Source organism: Heterodontus francisci, chromosome 11 (assembly GCF_036365525.1).
Source record: "Heterodontus francisci isolate sHetFra1 chromosome 11, sHetFra1.hap1, whole genome shotgun sequence".
NCBI lineage: Eukaryota > Metazoa > Chordata > Chondrichthyes > Heterodontiformes > Heterodontidae > Heterodontus > Heterodontus francisci.
Window position 1 is genome coordinate 94,468,911 of NC_090381.1, and position 24,161 is coordinate 94,493,071.

The 24,161-nt window shown below is 46.2% G+C and overlaps 2 protein-coding genes across 2 annotated transcripts in view; one reads left to right on the forward strand and one right to left on the reverse strand.

The window, feature by feature from the left end:
• dner (delta/notch-like EGF repeat containing) overlaps positions 1 to 24,161 on the forward strand; it is a 342,780-nt gene that overhangs the window by 53,857 nt on the left and 264,762 nt on the right. The gene's annotated exons all lie outside the window — the stretch shown is intronic.
• LOC137375501 (probable G-protein coupled receptor 148) lies at positions 969 to 1,934 on the reverse strand. Its single transcript, XM_068042873.1, has one exon. It carries the CDS (start codon positions 1,932 to 1,934, stop codon positions 969 to 971), a length of 966 nt encoding a protein of 321 aa, XP_067898974.1.

Here is a 24,161-nt window from a genome sequence, read left to right on the forward strand (position 1 = left end):
GCAACAACTCCTCTCCCTGATATTTTCTGCCGGAAGGAGAAAAGATGGTTTGGAAGGCAACGGTTGGTCACTCCTGATTTATTCATTAAAAATATACACTCCAGTTATTCATGGGCAACCCTATCCCTGTCCGTAGATATCCTTTTATATTTAAAAGAGTAACTGTAAAAAATTTGTCTTTCAAAATATTGGTAAATAACCCGTTTAAACATAATATTCCCTGACTGTATAAATTGTATAGCTTGCAGAAACTGTTGTGATGCATTATTGATATGAGTTACGAGATGTTATTTCATTATTTGCTCACACCTCCAAATTTCAATCTATTTGCACGAAGTTCAGAACTTATAAGAAACATTTTGAAGGAGTCAGCTTCATTAGTGGTTATTTGTATGTCTGAGTGAAAAATAACTGTGCTGAAACATAAACCCCTGTGCTTGAACATATAATGTCATTCCAAAGATACCAATGAGATAAACGTGATTTCATGAAAGATTATCTTGCATTAAATTTAATAAGATTTAACCAAATCTTAGAATTTTCTACTTAAACAAACACCACCAAGGGAAGCATTACGAAGGTAAAGGAGCCGTACAACTGCTTCTGCTGTTTAAAGGATCCTTCAGGTTTACATGCATTCTGTCTTCATATCCCACAGCTAATCTCTGCAAAGAGCATTCAACATTTCAAAGATCACTAACTGAAAATATTTTGCTACTGTATTAACACACAATTGTCTTCCAGAACTTCCTCCACATCATATATACACAAGATTTAAAAAAATTTTCAGCTAATCAAAAGCACAGCCTACAAACCATTCACATCTCTACAAATACAGTACATATTATTAATATACTTTGCAGTACATTCTGGGAATTTACTGTCTTAAATCGGATTAAGATAGTCAGGACGAGCCAGGGTTAGATGTGTCCTCGAGCTGGCTGTAAATTTCTGCTCAGCTTTTGGATTTAGTTTGGGTATGTTTTGAATTCTGTTGAGTCTGGTTGAGGTGCTACCTGATTTGGGTTGCAGAGGCGCCTCTTCACATGATGGTACAGCTCTTTAGCTCTCAGCCCAAACACCACGGGGCACAGGCACCGAGGCAAGATAGAGAAAAGGGAGATGTTGATCAAATGGAGCTGGGCTATGACTTGCACTTTGATGGCCCTATTTTTGACCAGGTTGGAGTATATAATGTAGTTCGCGACAGGTATGAAATAAAGGAAAAGCTGAAGGCCGTGAAGGAGCACGGTTTTGCGTGCACGCACTTTCGGAGAAGTCTGACGGGCTTCTTTGTATATCATGCAGTAAGAGAATACTATGGTGACTCCACTCGCCAGGAAGGTGAGAGCAAGTACGGCTTGCTGGATTTGAAATAAAGCAAAGGAGGTTTTGAGAATCCCTTCTTCAACTGGAGGAAAGACACAGCGAAAGGATTCCATGACCAGTATGGGAGACCCAGCCACTAGAAGCATCAGTAGACATACCATTGGGTACAATGTAGCCAAGACCCATATGAGGATGATGACCTTCTGAGTCTTGCCAGGGGTGCAAATGGAACGGTAGTGCAGAGGCCAGCAGATTGCAATGTACTTGTCCACAGCCATAGCAGTAACAGTAAAAAAACCACTAATGAAGCTGGAGAAGACCAGCATGTAATTGATGAGGCACAGCAGAATGGGCATGTTGATAACAGCTGCCCACATCACCGTTGTGGCCATCAGCAGGCTTAAATAGACCAGATCACTTATAAGGAGGCTGGCAAGTAGCAGGTGCCTGGGTTCCTTGCGGAGAGCAGAAATCCGGAAAATAGTATCCAGCATGGCACCACTGAAGAGCAGTGTAAACATTAAACATATTGCCTCAGGCAGCAGTACAACCCAGGAAGGACAATTGAGGTACTCTGTGATTCCATTGAATGAAGCGTTCAGCATTTTCTAGCACCTCTTCAAAATCATGTAAGCCTCAGGTTGTCCTCTTGAAAGGGTTGAGTTCTCTTCCTGGTGTCTGTTGCAGAAGGTTAACACTGAGGTAGTGTTTTAATGTTTCTCCGTGAAAAGGTTGCACAGAGTAAGCAACTGGTCACATGGCAGTTTTAAATTTAAAAAAACCCCACCATGAATTAAAAAGGAGCACATCAAACCAAGTCAGATCAAACAGAATATGAGGGTGAAGATCTTGTAAGACAGACTTTGAGCATTAACTGGCTCTGCAAAGGATGCATTGCTTTAATGCTACCAATTTATAAAAGAAAAAACCCGATTGATTTTTATATCTCACAATGAAAAGAACGAAAGCTTCTGATGGATGAAAATAAACACAGAGGAAAGGTCACTGGCGCAATTTTACCAGGCCTTGTATTTCTTCAGTTTGGACTTTTGTAGAGGAAATGTTAAATAGGGTATGACAGCACACTATTTCAAAGACAGGGAAATGTTAATTGATGTTCATGATTAATATTCATGTATAAAGGGCTCTTACTTCCCTAATAATCCTGCATTAGAATTGCAAAGTAATTACTTTATTATACCCTACTGAGGGCCATGTGACAATATTACTGTGTAGTGGTAATATCTCAATGGCTTTTTGAGGTTTTCAGTCAGTGATGTACATTTTTTGAAAGGGATACTCCAGTCTGCACTTAACATAAGAACATAAGAAATAGGAGTGGGAGTAGACCAACGAGCCCCTCAAGTCTGCTCCACCATTCAATATGATCATGGCTGATCTTCTGCCTCAACTCCACTTTCCTGCCTGCTCCCCATATCCCTTGATTCCCTGATCTATCTATCCCAGCCTTGAATATTCTCAATGATGAAGCACCCACAACCTTCTGGAGTAAAGAATTTCAAAGATTCACAACCTTCTGAGTCCCACTTCATATAGGCCTCAAATAAATAAGTACATTCTTATTCTGCCCATACATTTAATCCACAAAACAATACTCTCTCAGGAATGTTGCACATGGATCACATCTAATGTAAGCAGCAGAACATATTATTCCTGAAGATGACTCTCAGATATTATGACAGAACTCTATGATCAATTTTCTGCTGTGGGATACAGAGCTGCAAATTGTAGCTTGGTTCCGTGTGAGGATGTATCCTGAAGTATTTAGTCAGCTGTCATTATTATTGATTTAATTTTATTAAGACTATATATTATTATAATATAATTCATTTATATATAACACTAGAGTCATAGAGTCATACAACACAGAAACAGGCCCTTCGGCCCATCTTGTCTGTGCCTGCCATCAAGCACCTATCTATTCTAATCCCATTTTCCAGCACTTGGCCCGTAGCCTTGTATGCTACGGCATTTCAAGTGCTCATCTAAATACTTCTTAAATGTTGTGAGGGTGCCTGCCTCTACCATCCCTTCAGGCAGTGTATTCCAGATTCCAACCACCCTCTGGGTGGAAAAAGGTTTTCCTCAAATCCCCTCTAATCCTCCTGCTCCTTACCTTAAATCTATGCCCCTTGGTTATTGACACCTTCGCTAAGAGAAAAAGTTTCTTTCTCTCTACCCTATTTATGCCCCTCATAATTTTGTATACCTCAATCAGATCCCCCCCTCAGCCTTCTCTGCTCTGAGGAAAACAAGTCTAGCCTATCCAGTCTCTCTTCATAGCTGAAATGCTCCAGCACTAGATGGCACAAAGTGGGTGGAGAGACAACTAACACATATGATCCTGAATTAGTGAGCACATTTTGCCATGTGCTGAAATTCATGAGGATCTAGTCAGGAAAAATGACAAAACTAATTTCTCTTGGGGTCTTAATGAACATTGTTGAGATTTTTAACCAATATTTCCTCTTATCCTTCAGTTATTTTTCTGTCTATGAGTACCAGCTTATGGAAACCATGAATTGATGGCACCTCCAGACAGTGATAATACTGAGGGTGTTACAAATCAAGCACCTGGTGCTCTTTGTTAGCTGCCCAGCATGGTTTTCAGTCCAGAGCACTGTTAGGTGCAGCATCATTTGCAAAGTAGAACTTCAGGAGGAGAATGATTGACTTCTTACTTCATCAATAACCTCATGAACAGCTCACGGGGGAAGAGGATGACATTTTTGATCTGTGTGTGACAGCTGTAATTATCTGCATTAGGCTGGACTGCCTGGAAGATCAGGCAGATGGGGGAAATCAGAGCTAGGGGTGAGACATGCTCTCCAAGTTTTTGTGGCTGTGCAGAGGCTGCTTCCTTATGAGGAGCTGATGAAAATATCTCCCCAGATATCAGAGCTCAATGAGTTTATCCTTGCAAAAAGTAATAGGCCTGTAGATGTAGCATTGCAATCAGAGGTGGTGCTTTATCAATTGTTAGTTTAAGCAATGAATTTATTCACATAATCAATGCACACAGTATTAATGAGCTCCTGTTCACTTAATCAACACAGAGGCTATTGGCTGAGTTAATGGACTCACATTAGTCCATTGCAGAAGTAATGCTTCATTTAGAAACATGGATTAACAGAAGGAGGCCATTCGGCCCATTATTCCTCTGCTGGAGTTGTTCAGAGCCTTGATCAGGCCTCATCTGCAGTACAGCGTTCAGCTTTGGGCACCAAACAATCGGAAATAATTGACCTTGGAAGGGGTACAGAGCAGATTCACCAGAATTATACCGTTTAGAGTCCTGAGAGAAATAGACTAGCAGGGCTACAGGTATCGAGCCGGCGAGTGGGGCTGACTGCATAGCTCTGTGGAGAGCCGGCATGGAGTCGATGGACTGAATGGCCACCTTCTGTGCCATAAATGACCCTAGAGTGTTGTAGTCTGAGGACAAGTTGCATAAACTTGATTTGTATTTTCCTGAGCTTAGAAGGTTGAGTGGTGATCTAACTAAGATGTTTTAAAGATGATTTAAAAGATAGATAGAGCAAAACTATTTCCTCTGATGGGAAAGCTAGAACAAGAGGGCATAATCTTATAATTCAAGCAAGGCCATTTTGGAGTGAAATCAGGAAAAACTTCTTCACACAAAGGGTAGTGGAAATCTGAAATACTTTCTCCAAAAGGCAGTGGATGCTGGGTGAATTGAAATTTCAAGACTGAAATTGATAGGTTTTTATAGGTAACAGTATCAAAGAATATGGAGCAAAGACAGGACAATGGGATTGAAGTACAGATCAGCAAAAATCTAATTGAATGGTGGAACAGACTCGAGGGGCTGAATAGTTCCAATATAAGCCTTTGTTAACATACCAGTATGCAAACTTCCATAAAACGCAAGAGTTTGTGATATTTTTGAGACATGAAATTGGGCTCTGTAGAGCTGCTGGTGCCAGCGCTATGGAAGCTCGAAGCAAGAAAAGGCGCTGCCCGCATTTCCGGCCACTTCTGGTGTGGCCCACAAGGTGCCCCGCGCTTGGAAGGGTGCTGGTGCGGGCATGCCGTGAGGTCTCCGGAAGCTGCAGGAGTGGAGTAATCATAATATCAAACAGCCGTTCTAGCTGATTTGACGTTAGTTCAGGAACTTCATCTGTACTGGTCACTCCCAGCTGAACAAGTGTTCAGCAGCATGAGGACCACCAACCCTCCCACCCCCTTCCCCACCCCAACTAGTGTTATTTAAAGAACCAGACACCAATTTGTACGTGAGGCGCTTTGGATTTACTTCTGTTTAGGCTGGGTTTGTGGAAGTACTGTGCTGTATATTTGGATTTGTTTTGGAGTGCTGATGCTTAAAGTCAGGGAGGACACAGGATTTGGTGACTGAGGTATGGGGGCAGTCTCTTGGTGTGCAACATGCTCATCAAATGGAATGAAAGCTACAGAGAGGAGAAGCTCTGTGAAGAGGGAGGAGGAGGAAGGCTCTACACAGAAGGTCCAGCCCACCAAGGCTTTTTCAGGAGCACTTCTTCTACCTCCAAATGACCCAGGAGCAATGCCTGAGGTGACTCAGGTTCAACTAGGAGGTGGTCACAGGTTTTCCCCATCACAAAATAACACCTAAATGGCCACAGGCAAATGGGGAAGTGGAAAGACAAAACCAATCCTTAGAGAAACGAATGAGGATTGCTCAGGCTGAGGGCAAAGACTTGAAGGAGGTGTTGTTCTCATATGTGGCCATGTATAGAGCAACTACACACACGATGACGGGAAAGCCCAGCTGAACTGTTATTTGGACGTAAAATATGCACCAAGATACCAGAGCTGAGGGATATTAGAGTTGATCAGGAGGTTCAAGATGATGATGGTGAGAAAAAGGGTGTTGCAAAATTTTATGCAGACCACAGAAGGAGAGCTAGACAGTCTGATGTGATGCCAAGTGATGAAGTATTGCTGAGATGAGAGAGGCTGAGTAAGACGGATACACCATATTATCCCAAGCCGTACACTGTTATTGCCAAGAAGGGAAACAATGTGGCTGTCCAGTTGCCAGAAGGTATGGTATGACAGAAATTCTCCATGCATTAAAAAGTATCCTGGTGACAAAGACACAACAGCAGATGAACCAGATGTAGGAGCTGAGGCGAAACTGACATCCAGCAATCCAGACGTCCAAACCAGTGATGCTGTTGGTAGGCAGACAGCTTGCTATCCAGTGGAAGAAACATCAATTCCTGAGGGGCCGACAACATTTCCTAATCCTGACATGGTGACCAGAGTTCCTGAGACACCAGAAAGACCACAGTGCAAGAGGAGATCATGTTCAAAAATCATGGACAGGTTTTGGTCTGATGAGGGAGGAATGCCATGATTGTATGTGTGGGCTTGAGTATTAGAGAATATATGGTACTTGGAAGGGAAACTGAAAGTAGCTTTGTGCTTTGGGTTAAACACCTGACCTGGGGGTTGTTGTAAGGTCAAATAGCTTTGTCGCCACAGTGAGAGCAGTAAGCAAGAACTCTACAGAACTCTTTAATAAAACACTTGTTAAATCTTTGTTAAAGTTACAGCTGTGATTTCAAGTGTAATTCATTTCAGCCTGAGATGTGACACTGTGCTATTTTCTACAGCCCGAGCTGGAGCCTCGCACCAGGGTGAGGGCGGCCCTGCCTGTGGCTTGAAAGGCCACCGTGACATTGAGCTTTTATGCATTTGAGTCTTTCCAGATGGGAGTGGGATTCCTGATGGTGCAGGGTGCAATGTGACTCTGTGGGCCTCCCATGACAACAGGGAGGGGTACAGGAACCAAAAGACTACCATTCTATCAATGTGCAGTTGGTGGGTAACCACTCCTGTTGGTAAATGCCTGCTATCCTGGCACCACCACGATGCATTTATCCTGTATCAGTCAGCCATACTCACCATATTGAGACCTCCATAGAGAACCAGAGTCTGGTTGCTTGAGTACAAAGGCCCGGCCATGTGAGGACAGTGGGCATATAATGCGAGCCAAGGAAACATTGTGGAGCAAACAATCAGCCTGCTGAAGCAATGCTTCTGTTGCCTTGACTGCATGCCGAGAGTCCTGCAGGAAATGCAAGGGTGGGGTTCAAAGTTTGTTGTAGTCTCCTGCATTCTCCATAACATTTTCATGAAGAGGGCACAGCCATCGCCTCCAGGAAGCCACAGGCCACCTCAGGAGGAGGAGAAGAAGGACAAGAAGGAGGAGGCACGGAGGATTTATCCTGGACTCCTTCGTTCTGGATGGGCTGTCAGAGAGTGGCTTCTCAGACTCCACTTTCAATAAAACTTCTTCCTTGACCACCATGGATCCACCATTCCCCATGGTTACATCCATCTGAGATATTCTATCCCAATGCCCTCTTGGCAATAATAAAGACCACGCACAAAAACCTTCTCATTAACATCTTTAGCCAACAACACATCCAATTATACAAACACAAATGAACTAATCACCCTTGTGCATTCCCTGAGTGCCTGTCTTGCGGGTGCCCTTGTCTGTCTAGTGCTCCAACACAGTGCTACACCCATGGCTGCAGCATGGCTGGTGGAAGGCTGCTGATATTCACTGGGGGAGACTGCAAATGGCCTTGCAGAATGACCTTGAGTAGGTCTGGGCCTTGAGGGCCCGGCTTTATGACTGCACCACCTTGGCATGGGAGACAGCAGTGTGGGCTAGCTGGCTGAGAGGCAACAGCAAGGGCCCTGGTGGAGTAGCACTGGTGGGAGCATGAATGCTGTCATCCTGCAGTTCGTGCTCCATGGAGTCACTGCCACTCCCATGGGACGGTGCCTCAGCAATCCTAGTAATCTATTGGAGGAGAGATTGTTGGACAGCTGTGAGAGCCTGCATGTCTCTTTGAGCACTGAGATCTGTAGCCATGATGTAACAAGTGTGGATCTTCATTATTGCCGTCTGAACTTCCACTGCAACATTGAGACATTGGATGGCTTCTACCTGTGCTGCAGTGAAAGCTAAGACAGCAGCCACCAGACGCTGAATCACAGCTGGGTCCACAAGTGCTGGGGTTGGAGTTAGCCACCACTTTCATGAAAGGATGGGCTCCAAGCTCTATGCGATGCCTGGTGCCACATTTGAGCTGGTCTCCTCCATGCCCGTTGACAGGATGACTGGCTGGCAGAACTGCCAATGCAGCAAGCATCTCGGTGTGCATGTTCACCTATGTTCTCCTGTGCACCACCCAATCAAAATCCTCATCTGAGTTCTCTGCAACAGAACTCGTCAGCGATCTTTCCCTCCAAGAAGCTGGCACACAATCTATCCATTCCACGTCTCCTGGCAACTGCCCACTGATGCCCAGTGAGTCACCATGTGCAGATCCCAACTCTACACTAGCCTGCAAGATACACACAGTGCCAATATCTGAGCTGGTGACTTCGAGTGTCAGACTCAGTGACATTTTTTCCTCATCACTGGTAAGGAGTTGCTCTCTCTCTCGCTTCCTCCTGGGTGTGCTATGTCTGGGTAGGCGACTGTTATTGGGTATCTGAAAGCATAAAATCAGAAGGGGAGGTTTGGGGTATGGCGGGGTGGGTGGGTGGTTGGTGTTGGGGAGGAAAGCGAGAGATCCATGGTCACACCATCTGCAGCTTGCGCATCATGCTAGATAGCAGGGTAAGGGTATGCAGCAAGTTAAGAAGAGGCAGAAGATAGTACTAAAGTAATACTCATACTGGATGGCCCTGGTGTCACCAGATTCTATGGACTCTGTGAATGCTGGTCCCATGATTCAGAACACCATCTCCTCCATTGCAAACAGGATGAAGATGTGTCTGGTCCCCCATCAATTCTCTGCTACTCCCTCCTGTAATGGGCCACTTTTTCCTGCAAGACAGAGGGCAGAATGTCAATGATTGTGTTGTGCTGCATTTAGCTGTTGTGCCTGCCATAGCTGAATAGCTAGAGGTAAGTTGAGGCTGTAAGGGGTGAGTTTGGGTCTGGCATTATTGGAAGGTGCATGTAGGTGAGGTGGATTATTTGAATGTTAGGCATGAACAATGTATCCTTTTTTATCTGCTGCACGGCCAATTTGTTTAAGCACATGGACCCTTTAAACCTTATTGTGCAGTCGCACATGCGTAGTAAGTTAAAGGGGACAACGTGCACGGTCTGCGCAGTAACTTTCATGTTAGAGAGAACATTGGGTCCTGTGCCCTGAGTGCTAGGAACTGCTGAAAAGTGAGTGATGAGGACATGGTACATTGAGCAAAGTGAGAGGCTGGTGGTGTGGTGGTGTAGGAGATGCATTCACTCACCTTGACCAACTGTGTGAGCTCATTAAACTCAGGTCCTCAGGGCCAGACTCCGGGTATTAACCTCCCTGAACACCTGCTCCCAATCCCTTCGGAGGCTTTGCCTTGAGGGCCTCCTGGTCCCTTGTGGAACCTGGCCTCTCTCCTCCTGTCTACCTCCATGACTAGGGCTGCCTGTGCCTAAGAAAACCTGGGAGCCCTCTCTTTGCCCAGGTGTGCCACCTCCCTTGTGTAGAATTGCAGCAATAGTATTCAGCTACAGCCTCCTGTGATTCAGTGCAGCTTCCCTTTAAGAGGGAATGACTGCCTTTGAGAACTGGAGGCTAACTGCAACACGTGCTAGCCTTATACGCTATTAAGCCTCTGTTGTGTCTGCAGCCAGCAGCATGGGAAGTGTGCATGCAGCCTGTCTCAATGGGAAAGTGCATGGGTAGCTCACAAATTATCACCCTGCGCCCAAAAGCAGGAGCAGATCAATTTTTATCCCAAGAACCCTGACAGCATTTTCTTTTTATTCCATTCCCCTCAAATAATTAATGTTGTTTGTGGGTTTATCATAATATAAAGCAAAATGACTGAACTTCTGCCATGCCTAAATTTTAACATGGAAATAAGGGTGCAAGAGATGTCTGGCAGGAGAGTTGGTGAGTATTTGTGCACAGGCCATGTGTGGCAGCGCAGGTTCCATGATGAAACTGACTCAAGGTGGTAATTTCTTCTCAACACTATTTCCAGCTCAGTTACGTCTTTTCTGTAGTGTGGGTTTCAGAAGAGTTGACTGTACTGCAGCTGCAGCCAGCCCAATATTCTCTTCCTCTTTATATACAACCTAATATCACATTTACCTTCTTGACAGTATCCAGACATTGGTTCGATGTGAAGAGGCTTCTATTTATTATGACTCCCAGTTCCCTTCCCATATATGACTATATCAGCATTCTCACATTAATCCTATAATCTCCCTGCTTAATTCATATCCCCTAAGTGCATGACTTTATACTTACCTACATTAAACTGCAACTGTCAATGATCTTAAATTGGTTAGAAGCGTAGGCCATTTACAGTGATGTCTTGTTGCTGAGAAGATTGGTCTCCAGCGTTGTGCTGGTTTATGAACCATTAGCTTCATGATACAAACTTCATGGCACCACTGGGATCTGTTTCTTGCTGTTTTGGTGAATCTTTCCACTCCAAAGAAGCTCTGACTTTTTCTCTTAGCTATGCTCTTGTATCATCTCTCAAGCTGAGTCATTTGTTTTTAAAGACTAAACCCTAAGATTTGTTAAATAGAATTAAAATACTGCAGATGCTGGAAATCTGAAATGAAAACAGAAAATGCTGGAAACTCTGAGCAGGTCAGGCAGCATCTGTGGACAGAAAAACAGAGTTAACGCTTCAGGTCTGTGACCTAATATTTGTTCCTAAATTGATCGTCCCTGCTGAGCCTTTGAGTGGATGGAGGAATTGAGAGACTGGCACGGAACTCCGGTGGCCATAGGAGAAGCAAATGGCAGTACTTTAAACCAGAATGCTTGTTGCAACAAACCTGATCCTCATTCTGGTTGAAATGGGGCAGATGTGAAGCATTGCCTCTGCCTTGGCTTCATTTTGCAATTGTGCTGATGTCATGGTTGAATGCAAATGGTGCCCTCGGGTCAGGGGTCTCAGTGTTATGGAATTTACTCCTCCCTTTGATTTTGATTTGATTTAGAGATGCAGCACTGAAACAGGCCCTTCGGCCCACCGAGTCTGTGCCGACCATTAACCACCCATTTATACTAACCCTACACTAATCCCATATTCCTACCACATCCTCACCTGTCCCTATATTCCCCTACCACCTCCTATACTAAGGGCAATTTATAATGGCCAATTTACCTATCAACCTGCAAGTCTTTTGGCATGTGGGAGGAAACTGGAGCACCCGGAGGAAACCCACGCAGACAGAGGGAGAACTTGCAAACTCCACACAGGCAGTACCCAGAATAGAACCCGGGTCGCTGGTGCTGTGAGGCTGCGGTGCTAACCACTGCGCCGCCCCAATTTGCACCAGTTATCGAGGTTAAGAGTTATCCAGGTCACATTTAGGACATATACAGAAAAAGGGACCAATTTTACCTCTGTGTCAGTGAATAGGTTTTGAATGGGTTAAAATCAAGTATTTGTAGATGGCGGGGGTTGGTCTCTGCGAGTAGCGCGCAATGGGTTCATGGCGAATTGACAGACATTTTTACACCAAACCCCATTTTCTTTTCCAAATGGAGATCAGGCATTGTGTGAAACATGCTGCCCGTGTGTTAGGAACTCATTTGTGAGCTACTGGCAAATACCAAGTTCACCCCCTCAGTCGTTATATTCAGAGTTAGTATTTGAATATGTTATATTCCCATTATATATAATGTTTGGAGAGTTCGTACAGAGTCGCTACGTAGATAGTGAATCCTGTTATATATTTGGATGGTCAATGCTGCTTTATATAGTCATCAACCAACACTCAGTGCTATTCTATGTAAGCGTCAGTATTAGGACAGTACTTGGGTCGTTCATGCTGTTATGTGGGGTCTTTTTCGGAATTTCTGATCAATTAACTGAAACAGGATTGTGTTGTATAATTTGTATTTTCATTCAGAAATATTGCTGCAGCTGCTAATGAGATTACTGCTAAAATGGGAAAAACATGTTCCATTTTGCAAGTTTTATGCTGGATAACTAAGTATACATCCTTTATAATTCTTTTAAGAAAAGTATGCACACAGTATACCATACAGTCTCCCAGGAACTATACATGAGAATACGATCCTTCAATAAATAGGCATGTATTTACCAGTCAAATCGTAACCTATAGAATCTCTTTATAGAGTGCAAAAATAATGTTCCATAGAATCCTTTAGGAAGTATATATATACTAAACCTATTACAATCCAGTAATGAGTATACATATGTGACTGGTACGCCATGTATGGGAGAAACAAATTTTCGTGCTACAACTTAAGAGTGCTGTAGCTCTTTGAGGTGATACGACCAGGTGAGAAAGAGGTCTAGGGTTCCCTTTCAGCCTTCACCTGGTCTTACTGTAACAGCGTTTAATTTTAAACACACAGTGTTTTTAGCTCCTCCTTGGTGAATCTCTGTTCACTGCTTTCCAATTATAAGGCAAAAAAAAAACCAGCACAAACAGGCTTTCTCAGGTTTAAAGAAGAAAAGTTGAAATTTATTAAACTTAAACTTTAATTCAGTTAGCGCCTATGGATACACGCAGCGCCCCACGCTAGCATGCATACGTGATACACACATGCAAATAGAGACAGAAAAGAGCAGAAGAAAAATAAAGTGGAAAGGTTTGAGGCATTATCTGAAGAGTTGTTGTTACGGTTGTTTGAGCTCACTGTAGAGTCCTTGTAGATTTTGCTTTTTGTTGGGGCCCAGTATTCTTCTTAAACCTTGTTCGCCATAAGAGACATTTCTCTCTTGGGGTTCATGTGTCTTCAGTGTATTCAGAGGCTTGTGAGAAAGAGGTGGGAGGAGACAGGAGAGATATTCTCAGTCCAGGAGCAAACAGCTTTCTGCTCAAACTGTTTGTACAAATTCAAAAAACTCAGGTTGTCCAGTGACTAGCTGGTTTGACCATGTCTGTTTGTGTATTCGGCCATCTTAGCAGTCAACCTGGAATGCAATAATATAAAAGCAAAATACTGTGGATGCTGGAAATCTGAAATAAAAACAAGAAATGCTGGAACCACTCAGCAGGTCTGGCAGCATCTGTGAAAAGAGAAGCAGAGTTAATGTTTCGGGTCAGTGACCCTTCTTCGGAACTGACAAATATTAGAAAAGTCACAGGTTATAGGCAAGTGCGGTGGGGGTGGGGCAAGAGATAACAAAGGAGAAGGTGTAGATTGGACAAGGCCACATAGCTGACCAAAAGGTCGTGGAGCAAAGGCAAACAATATGTTAATGGTGTGTTGAAAGACAAAGCATTAGTACAGATTAGGTGTTAACGGACTGAATATTGAACAGCAGCAAGTGCAAACCTGAAAAAAACAGTGGGTAAGCAAACTAAACAAACTAAGATGAAATGAAATAAATGCAAAAAAAAAAGATTGTGAAAAATGTAAAAAAGAAAAAAAGAAAAAATAACTAAAAATGAAAGTAAAATGGGGGGCTGTCATGCTCTGAAATTATTGAACTCAATGTTCAGTCCAGCAGGCTGTAGTGTGCCTAATCGGTAGATGAGATGCTGTTCCTCGAGCTTGCGTTGATGTTCACTGGAACACTGCAATCCTGGAATGCAAGCTCCCCCATCTTCAATGTCTGGTGATCAAAAGTCCATTGTGGGTTGAATGTCAGGGAATGGCCCTTTGTCCTTCCAAACACCATCTGTTAATATGCAAATGTATTTTCTAGCCATGGCCGATCTGTTCAACAAGTCCTCCCCTCACTCTAGTATCAGTTTAAAATCAATGTTCATGACAAAATTAATGTGCCTCATTCTTGGCAGGTGGGGGCCGAGCATGACAGAGGCAATTGAGTCAATTTAAAATCATTTTTATGGATCAATAACACTTAATTAGCTCAGTAATTACTAATCAAATGGCCACTGGTATCAACCAATCTATTGATTGAGCAACTCCATGAGGGATCATTCAATCACTATCAATGCTGTAATTGTTGCAAATGATCTGGGAAATGTGTTTATTCAGAAAAGATCTGAGGGTTTATTATGCAAAGCAGTATTGTTTTAAGAGCATTTATTTTGCTGACAAAGATTGTGTTGTGAACATCAAGGAAATGTAATGAATATCTCCCCAAGTGGACTCTGACCAAGTGATTCATGAATGACAACATTAGGTCAGTCTCCTGAAGGGAAATAGCACATCATACTGGGGGAATACAATGTACTGGGGCAAAATTGGAGGCCCCCTTAACCACAGATATGGGGCAGTAACGTCCTGAAAATGGTGTGGAAGAATTTACGACCCCATTGAAAAAGGAAAAAAGGGCTTGTATTTACAGGACATCTCAAACTGGTTTACAGCCAATGAAGTGTTGTCACTGTTATGATGTCGGAAATGCCTACATTGCCACCGCTGCTGTGGCTGTCTCCATTTTTCTGGGATCCTTTGAATAGGCATCCAGGCAGCCACCTGAAAATAGCGAACAGTTAATTCAGATAATGAAATCAATGTCAATAGGAGTCCAATGTTATTTTAGGACTGAGTAACTGCTGGCAACCTGTTTGGACGAGCCCAAAGGTGAATACTCTGTGGTTTTTGCAGGACTGGGGGGATCAGGTGTGTTTCTCCAGGCTCCAGAAAACATTCTGGGCTTCTGCTGCTCCAGTTTACCTCCCCACTCCAGATATTGGACCCTACCCACCCCACCCTGGATCTACCTGCTTTTGGTCTGGAGGCTGGCCAGGCTTCACTAGAGCACTTGGTTTACAGCCACGCCCCACCGTCCTGATGCCCTAAAAATGGACTAGGTCTCCCACCAGGCCTATTGGGCAGCCAGCTAGCAAGATCTGCTGGACAATCATCCAGAATCTACTTGGGGGAAGATCTGCCCCATTAAATTCATACTGTGCTTTTAACACATAGGGCTGAATTTTGTGTTTTGGACGCCTTTCCACCGTCGGGCACAAGGCACATTGGGGGATGGAGCGGCCCGTCACACGCAATTCAGCGGCGGCTGGCCAATTAAGACTAATGAGCCATGAACTCCAACCAAATTGCATAGTTGGAGTCAGGCCCGGAGGCAGGGAGCACGGTGTCAGGTGATGCCTCGGCAGGGTCTGGTGCCATTTGTAAAGGGCTGCCAGCCCTGCATTGAACTCTGCATTGGGAAGGCCTGGAAGAGGAAGAGATGACATCAGATGATTAGAGATGGCTGACAGGAGATCCCATGCGGCCCCACGCTTTTCTGATGTCTCCCTCCAGGTGCTACTACAGGCTGTCGTGAAGAGGAGGGACATCTTGTTCCCAAGGGACAAGAGGAGGAGACCAGCGAGACAAACCAAGCAGACCTGGTTCCACATCGCTGAGGAGGTCAGTAGCTGTGGCATAACCCCGTGCACATGGATACAGTGCCAGAAGCGGCTGAATGACCCCATCCGGGCTGCAAAAGTGAGTATCATTTAATCCCTTCAAACTCTTGAGCCTTGCATCTGTTGAAGTAGGACGTTGCATTGGGATGAAAGCAATCAAGCAGGCCCCCTATCATGTTGGAATCTCGCAAGATCCCTGGGAAGGGGGCGTCTGTGTGCCCCCATCAGTGGCAACTGCATTACCAACAGCCTATGTGTTGGGATTGATGTCATTAGGGGTCCAACATCTCCCTTCCCTCTGTCTGCAGGAGAAGATAGCACATATTCATAGGGACTGGGCCAAGACTGGAGGTGGCTGCCATTGCTGCATGTCCTTATGCCCATGGAGCTTGCCGACCGCAGGATGGAAAGAGTGTTGCAGACGGAGAGACAGGGGAACCCTCCCAAAATAGTAAGTACTGTCATCATGGAGCACAATGCTGTATCTGCAATGATGAAGCCATGCTGCTCATCAGACATCCGGTGCACACAGGGGTTTGCATCGTATGGGTGTCTGCAATGGATGGAGGGCAGGCCATTGACCCTTACATATCTTTGTTCTGTCATGCAGGCCAAGCTGTGCCAAATCGGACACCAGTGGAAAATGCTGCGGATCCTGCCACCTCTGAGGGGGAGGAAGGAGCCTCAGAGGGTCCATTGGCACCTCATATGCCTGCACCCTTCACCAGCGCAAATCCATGCATCTCGGTGGATGTGCACGCGGGTTTAGATCTGGGCACAGAATCTGACGAGCACAATGCACACACGCACCTGAGCAGCTGACGGAGGCGGTGACAGCCCAGGCCTCTGATAGTCGGAGGACTGTGGGAGGCCAGGCCCATGCTGAGCCCAAGGCTCATGACATGCCTCTGGTTTTGGCAGCAGCAAGGGAAATGCTGGAGCTGCAGCGAGAGGTGTGGCAACATCTGGCAGAGATACTCGAGGCTATGTGTGTCCAAGCACGGTCGATGGAGGAGTCCATCCAAACCTTGACCTTGACATTGCATCTGACTGGTGCACAAGTGGCCTCCTCCATTGAGAGACTGGCAGCTGTGATGGAATGCCACATCCAGCAGAGCACTCCGTGTTTGCTGGATATTTGTGCAATCCTCCATACTCTCGTCCTGACCCAGGCAGCAGTGGCAAGGCAAGAGGGGGACAGGTTACCTTGAGTCACCACCAGGATCGCTGTCCACTCAGGTCAGCAGTGAGGCAGGTGTCTGCCTTGATAGGAAGGAGGAGTGTCTGCCTCCCACAGCTAGCAGCTCCTGCTGCGGACAGCAGCTCTGCTCCACTGCCAGTGCTGCCAGTTCATCCAACATCCCAGCTGAAAGAGGGCAGTACTGCTTCTTTGCAGGAGGATCATAGCATGCTGGGGCACTCCAAGCCCAAGGTAACCCGAAGTTAGTTGGCTGCCAAAATCATCCATAGCCATAGGGCACCAAGGTCAGCAGGCAGTCTCCACCTCAGTCTGACAGCGCTGGGGCAGCACCGCATAGGAGTTCATGTAAGTGAATTAAGAAGTGCACTTAGACAAACACTCACCTGTGAAAACCCAGTGATTCTTTCATTACACTCTCCACCTCCATTATGACTGTGAATAAATCTTTACTGCTAGGCATGGACTCCATCACTTTTTCCTCCATCAAGGGTTTGAAATTTCACTGCGTCCAAGCCTCTAGTAAGAAGCTGGAGCAGATCGCTGATGCTTTGAGTGCTCAAATCTAGAGCCTGACCAGATCAGCTATGCGCGAATGTTCAATAAGACAATACATTGTTACGGAAGGAATGGTTAAAGATGGGTGCATAAAGGAAGGTCTTTATTGGAAAGGTACAAGGGCCATAAAGGATCAAATCAAACGCATCGCGGCCTCCCTTGCGCGTCTCTCATGGCCACTGTCCCGTTCCCCCTGGGGTTCTTCATCTGTTCTAGCTTGTCCATCTTCCTGCTCCATATCCTCATTGCCTGAGTCCACTCCTCACTTTCTTCATTGTTCATCGGCTGCTCCCTCTGCATGGCCAGGTTGTGCAGCAAACCATGACACGTGAGACCCTCGTCGGGGAATACTGAACGGCTCCACCAGACTGATCTAGGCAGCTGAATCTCATCTTTAGCAGATCAATGGCCTGCTCTGTGGTAGTTTGTGATGTCACGTGGCAGGCATTGCACCTCCCCTCTGCATCGTGCGTAGGCTCCTCACAGGCATCAGCAACCATGTCCTCAGTGGGTAGCCCTTGTCTCTGAGGATCCATTCCTGAAGGCTGGAGGGAGGGCAGAAGAGTTCAGCAACCTGGGACTGTCTCAAAATGTAGGCATCGTGGCAACTTCCCGTGAAGCGTGCACAGACCTGCAGGACTTGTTTACACTGGTCACAGATTGAGGGAGTGGAAGCCCTTCCTGTTGTTGAAGGCCTGGCTGGTATTCTGGAGCTTTGATGGCCACATCTGATGGTTTACTAATGGCCTTTAGGGAAGGAAATCTGCCATCTTCACCTGGTCTGGCCTACATGTGGCTCCGGACCCACAGCAATGTGGTTGACTCTTACATGCCCTCTGAAATGGCCTAGCAAGCCACTCAGTTGTAGCTAACTGCTATGAAGTCAATAAAAAAGCAAGAAACCAGATGGTCCACCCGGCATCGACCTAGGCACCGGAAACTACTACGGCAAACCCAGCCCTGTCGACCCTGCAAAGTCCTCCTTACTAACATCTGGTGGCCTGTGCCAACGTTGGGAGAGCTATCCCACAGACTAGTCAAGCAACAGCCTGACATAGTCATACTCACGGAATCATACCTTACAGACAATGTCCCAGACACTGCCATTACCATTCCTGGGTATGTCCTGCCCCACCGGCAGGACAGACCCAGCAGAGGTGATGGCACAGTGGTATACAGTCAGGAGGGAGTTGCCCTGGGAGTCCTCAACATCGACTCCAGACCCTATGAAGTTTCATGGCATCAGGTCAAACATGGACAGGGAAACCTCCTGCTGACTACCACCTACCGCCCCCACTCAGCTAATTAATCGGTGCTTCTCCATGTTGAACACCACTTGGAGGAAGCACTGAGGGTGGCAAGGACGCAGAATGTACTCTGGGTGGGACACTTCAAAATCTATCACCAAGCTGTCCGAGCTGGCCGAGTCCTAAAGAACATAGATGCTAGACTGGGTCTGCGGCAGGTGGTGAGGGAACCAACAAGAGGGAAAAATATACTTCACCTCGACCTCACCAATCTGCCTGCCGCAGATGCATCTGTCCATGACAGCATTGGTAGGAGTGAGCACCACATAGTCCTTGTGGAGACAAATTCCCATCTCCACATTGAGGATACCCTCCATCATGTTGTGTGGCACTACCACCATGCTAAATGGGATAGATTTCAAACAGATCCAGCAATGCAAAACTGGGCATCCATGAGGCGCTGTGGACCATCAGCAGCAGCAGAATTGTACTCAACCACAATCTGTAACCTCATGGCAGGCATATCCCACACTCTACCATTACCATGTCCAAACTGGCCAAGAGGGTGTGGGAAAATGGCGCACTGACATGGAACACAAAAGTCCGAGTGTTTCAAGTCTCTGTCCTCAATACCTTGCTCTACGGCAGTGAGGCCTGGACAACATATGTCAGCCAAGAGCGATGTCTCAACTTATTCCAACTTCGCTGCCTCCGGAGAATCCTTGTCATCAGATGGCAGGACCGTATCTCCAACTCAGAAGTCCTTGAGGCGGTCAACATCCCCAGCATATACACCCTATTGAGCCAGCGGGGCTTGAGATGGCTTGGCCATGTGAGCCGCATGGAAGATGGCAGGATCCCCAAGGATGCATTGTACAGCGAGCTCGTCACTGGTATCAGACCCACCGGCCGTCCATGTCTCCACTTTCAAGATGTCTGCAAACGTGACATGAAGCCCTGTGACATTGACCACAAGTCGTGGGAGTCAATTGCCAGTGATCGTCAGAGCTGGCAGTCAGCTACAAAGGCGGGGCTAAAGAGTGACGAGTCAAAGAGACTTAGCTGTTGGCAGGAAAAAAAACAGAAGCTCAAGGAGCGAGCCAACTGTGTAACAGCCCTGACAACCAATTTTATCTGCAGCAGCTGTGGAAGAGTCTGTCACTCTAGAATTGGCCTTGAGAGCCACTCCAGGCGCTGCTCCACAAACCACTGACCACCTCTAGGCACTTACCCATTGTCTCTTGAGACAAAGAGGCCAAAGAAGAAGACCATCAAGCTGGGGGACCGACCCTGGTTAAATGAAAAGCGCAGGAGGGCATGCCAGAAGCAGCACCAGGCATACCTCAAAATGAGTTTATTCTTTCCTGGGATGTGGGCGTCGCTGGTTAGGCCAGCATTTGTTGCCCATCCCTAGTTGCCCTTGAACTGAGTGGCTTGCTAGGCCATTTCAGAGGGCATTTTAAGAGTCAACCACATTGCTGTGGGTCTGGAGTCACATGTAGGCCAGACCAGGTGAGGACGGCAGATTTCCTTCCCTAAAGGCCATTCGTGAACCAGACAGGTTTTTACAACAATTGATGATGGTTTATGGTCATCATTAGACTAGCTTTTAATTCCAGATTTACTAATTGAATTCAAATTTCACCATCTGTCGTGCTGTGATTCGAACACATATCCCTGGAGTATTAGCCTGGGCTTTGGATTACTAATCCAGTGACATAATCACGATGCCACTGCCTCCCGTAACCTGGTGAAGCTACAACCCAGGACTACTTGCGTGCCAAACAGCGTAAGCAGATGTGATGGACAGAGCTAAGCAATCCCATAACCAACGGATCAGATCTAAGCTCTGCAGTCCTGCCACATCCAGCCGTGAATGGTGGTGGATAATTAAACAACTAACTGGAGGAGGTGGCTCCACAAATATCCCCATCCTCAATGATGGGGGAGCCCGGCACATCAGTGGAAAAGATGAGTCTGAAGCATTTGCAACAATCTTCAGCCAGAAGTGCCGAGTGGATGATCCATCTCGGCCTCCTTCTGAAGTCCCCAGCATCAGATGCCAGTCTTCAGCCAATTTGATTCACTCTGCATGATGTCAAGAAACGACTGAAGGCACTGGATACTGCAAAGGTTATGGGCCCTGACAACATTCCAGCAATAGTACTGAAGACCTGCGCTCCAGAACTTGCTCTGCCCCTAGCCAAGCTGTTGCAGTACAGCTACAACACTGGCATCTACCCTGCAATGTGGAAACGTATCTCCTGTACACAGAAAGCAGGACAAGTCCTACCCGGCCAATTAACGCCCCATCAGTCAACTCTCAATCATCACTAAAGTGATGGAAGGGGTCATCGACGGTGCTATCAAGCAGCACTTGCTTAGCAATAACCTGCTCACTGATGATCAGTTTGGGTACAAACATGGATAAAAGAGCTGAACTCCACAGGTGAGGTGAGAGTGACTGCCCTTGACATCAAGGCAGCATTTGACTGAGTATGGCATCAAGGAGCCCTAGTAAAACTAAAGTCAATGGGAATCGGGGGGAAAACTCACCACTGATTGGAGTCATACCTAGTACAAAGGAAGATGGTTGTGATTGTTGGAGATCAATCATCTCAGTGCCAGGGCATCAGGGCAGGAGTTCCTCAGAGTAATGTCCTAGGCCCATCTTCAGCTGCTTCATCAAAGACCTTCCTTTAATCATAAGGTCAGAAGTGGGGATGTTTGCTGATGATTGCGCAATGTTCAGCACCATTCGTGACTCCTCAGATACTGAAGCAGTCTGTGTAGAAGTGCAATAAGATGTTATAGCAGAGCACTTAGAGAACAGTGGTAGAATCGGGCAGAGTCAGCATGGATTTACGAAAGGGAAATCATGCTTGACAAATCTACTAGAATTCTTCGAGGATGTAACTAGTAGAGTTGATGAGGGGGAGCCAGTGGATGTGGTTTATTTGGACTTTCAGAAGGCTTTCGACAAAGTCCCACATAAGAGATTAGCATGTAAAATTAAAGCGCATGGGATTGGGGGTAGTGTATTGCAATGTATAGAAAATTGGTTGCGGACAGGAAACAAAGAGTAGGGATAAATGGGTCTTTTTCCGCATGGCAGGCAGTTACTAGTGGGGTACCGCAGGGATCAGTGCTAGGACCTCAGCTATTCACAATATACATTCATGATTTAGATGAGGGAACTAAATGTAATATCTCCAAATTTGCAGATGACACAAATCTGGGTGGGAGGGTGAGTTGTGAGGAGGATGCAGAGAGGCTTCAGGGTGATTTGGACAAGTTGAATGAGTGGGCTAATGCATGGCAAATGCAGTATAATGTGGATAAATGTGAGGTTATCCACTTTGGTAGCAAAAACAGGAAGGCAGGTTATTATCTGAACGGCTATAAACTGAGAGAGCGGAATATGCAGTGAGACCTGGGTGTTCCCGTACACCAGTCGCTGAAGGTAAGCATGCAGGCAGTAAAAAAGGCAAATGGTATGTTGGCCTTCATAGCAAGAGGATTCGAGTACAGAAGCAGGGATATCTTGCTGCAATTATACTGGTCCTTGGTGAGGCCACACCTGGAATATTGTGCGCAGTTTTGGTCTCCTTCTCTGAGGAAGGATGTTCTTGCTATAGAGGGAATGCAGCAAAGGTTTACCAGACTGATTCCTGGGATGGCGGGACTGACGTGTGAGGAGAGATTGAGTCGGTTAGGATTATATTCGCTGGAGTTCAGAAGAGTGAGGGGGGATCTCATAGAAACCTATAAAATTCTAACAGGATTTGACAGGGTAGATGCAGGAACGATGTTCCCGATGGTGGAGGAGTCCAGAACCAGGGGTCATAGTCTAATGATACAGGGTAAACCTTTCAGGACTGAGATGAGGAGAAATTTCTTCACCCAGAGAGCGGTGAGCCTGTGGAATTCGCTACCACAGAAAGCAGTTGAGGCCAAAACATTGAATGTTTTCAAGAAAGAGTTAGATATAGCTCTTGGGTCTATCGGGATCAAAGGGTATGGGGCAAAAGTGGGAACAGGTTACTGAGTTGGATGATCAGCCATGATCATAATAAATAGCGGAGCAGGCTCGAAGGGCCAAATGGCCTACTCCTGCTCCTATTTTCTATGTTTCTATGTTACCATCTACAAGATGCACTGCAGCAACTCACCAAGGCTCCTTTGACAGCACCTTCCAAACCCATGACCTCTACCACCTAGAAGGACAAGCCAGCAGATGCATAGGAACACCACCACCTGCAGGTTCCCCTCCAAGCCACATACCATCCTGACTTGGAACTATATCGTCATTCCTTCACTGTCGCTGGGTCAAAATCATGGAACTCTATTCCTGACAGCACTGTAGGTGTACCTACCCCATGTGGACTGCAGTGTTTCAAGAAGTCGGCTCACCGCCACTTTCTCAAGGGCAATTAGGGATAGGCAATAAATGCTGGCCCACCCAGCGACGCCCACATCCCAGGAACGAATAAAAATAAAGCATGTAGTCGATGACACCCTACACCTCGGGGAATCCAGCGATGGCCCTGAACCTGTTGGCCCTCTCTGCTTGTGAGTTGGGATCCACGCAGAAGCACACGTAGACCCCAGCATTTCTGAACAGGGCATTGGTGACTTCCTTGATGCAACAATGTGCCACGGATGGCGAGATTCCAAAAATGGCACTCGTGGATCCCTGGATTGATCCGGTGGTGTAGAGGTTCAGCAACACAGTGACCTTTAGGGCCACGGGCATTGGATTTCCACCTAGTCACCTGGGACACAGCTTATTACGCATCATTGCCCACAGGTCAGTGACGGCCTCCTCTCGGACATCTGCAAGTAATTGAGCCTCGACCTGTACACTCTTTCTGGAGGGTACCTCCTTCTGCGCTGGCCAACTCCCTCACTCTCTCTTCTTCGCCCTTCTGCCGCATCCGGAGGTCGCTGAGGTCCATCCTGTGGGCTCATAGTTCATTGCGGTGTCGCTGAAGGTGCCTAGACTTCTATCCCGGTCAGGTGCACTTTATCTTCAATGGGATCCCCGAAGTCTGGCTGAATGAGGCCCATGATAAGTGGTCTCTCCCTTAAAGGCAGTCTTACCCTGCCAGTGTCCCCCTCTTGCATGCCAAGGTATCACTTGCCTATTGCCCTCTTGAATTTGTCCCCCTGCAGCACAGCCAACCTTGTCCTCACTCCTGGCACACTAAACTCAGCCCTTCCAGGCGCTCAATGTTTTCCCTTCCAATAGCCTCCCCTTTCAGACAGCCATGATCTGCCAACTCGATGTTGTCTTCTTCAAGGAGGCAAGACTCTGAAGCCGGCGGGCAGGTAATTAAGCTAGTGAAATGGCCAATTGAAAGTAATTTTAGTGTCGGATGCAATTTTATAAACAGCACCCGGGTCTCCAGAGGCTTCAGAGTCTACATCCATTTAAGAGGGTAGACAGGTGCTTGGTGTAATGTTTCATCCAAAAGATAGC

Bases quoted from the DNA above. Each gene is read 5' to 3' on its own strand.
- LOC137375501 (XM_068042873.1), bottom strand. From the start codon at position 1,934: ATGCTGAACGCTTCATTCAATGGAATCACAGAGTACCTCAATTGTCCT.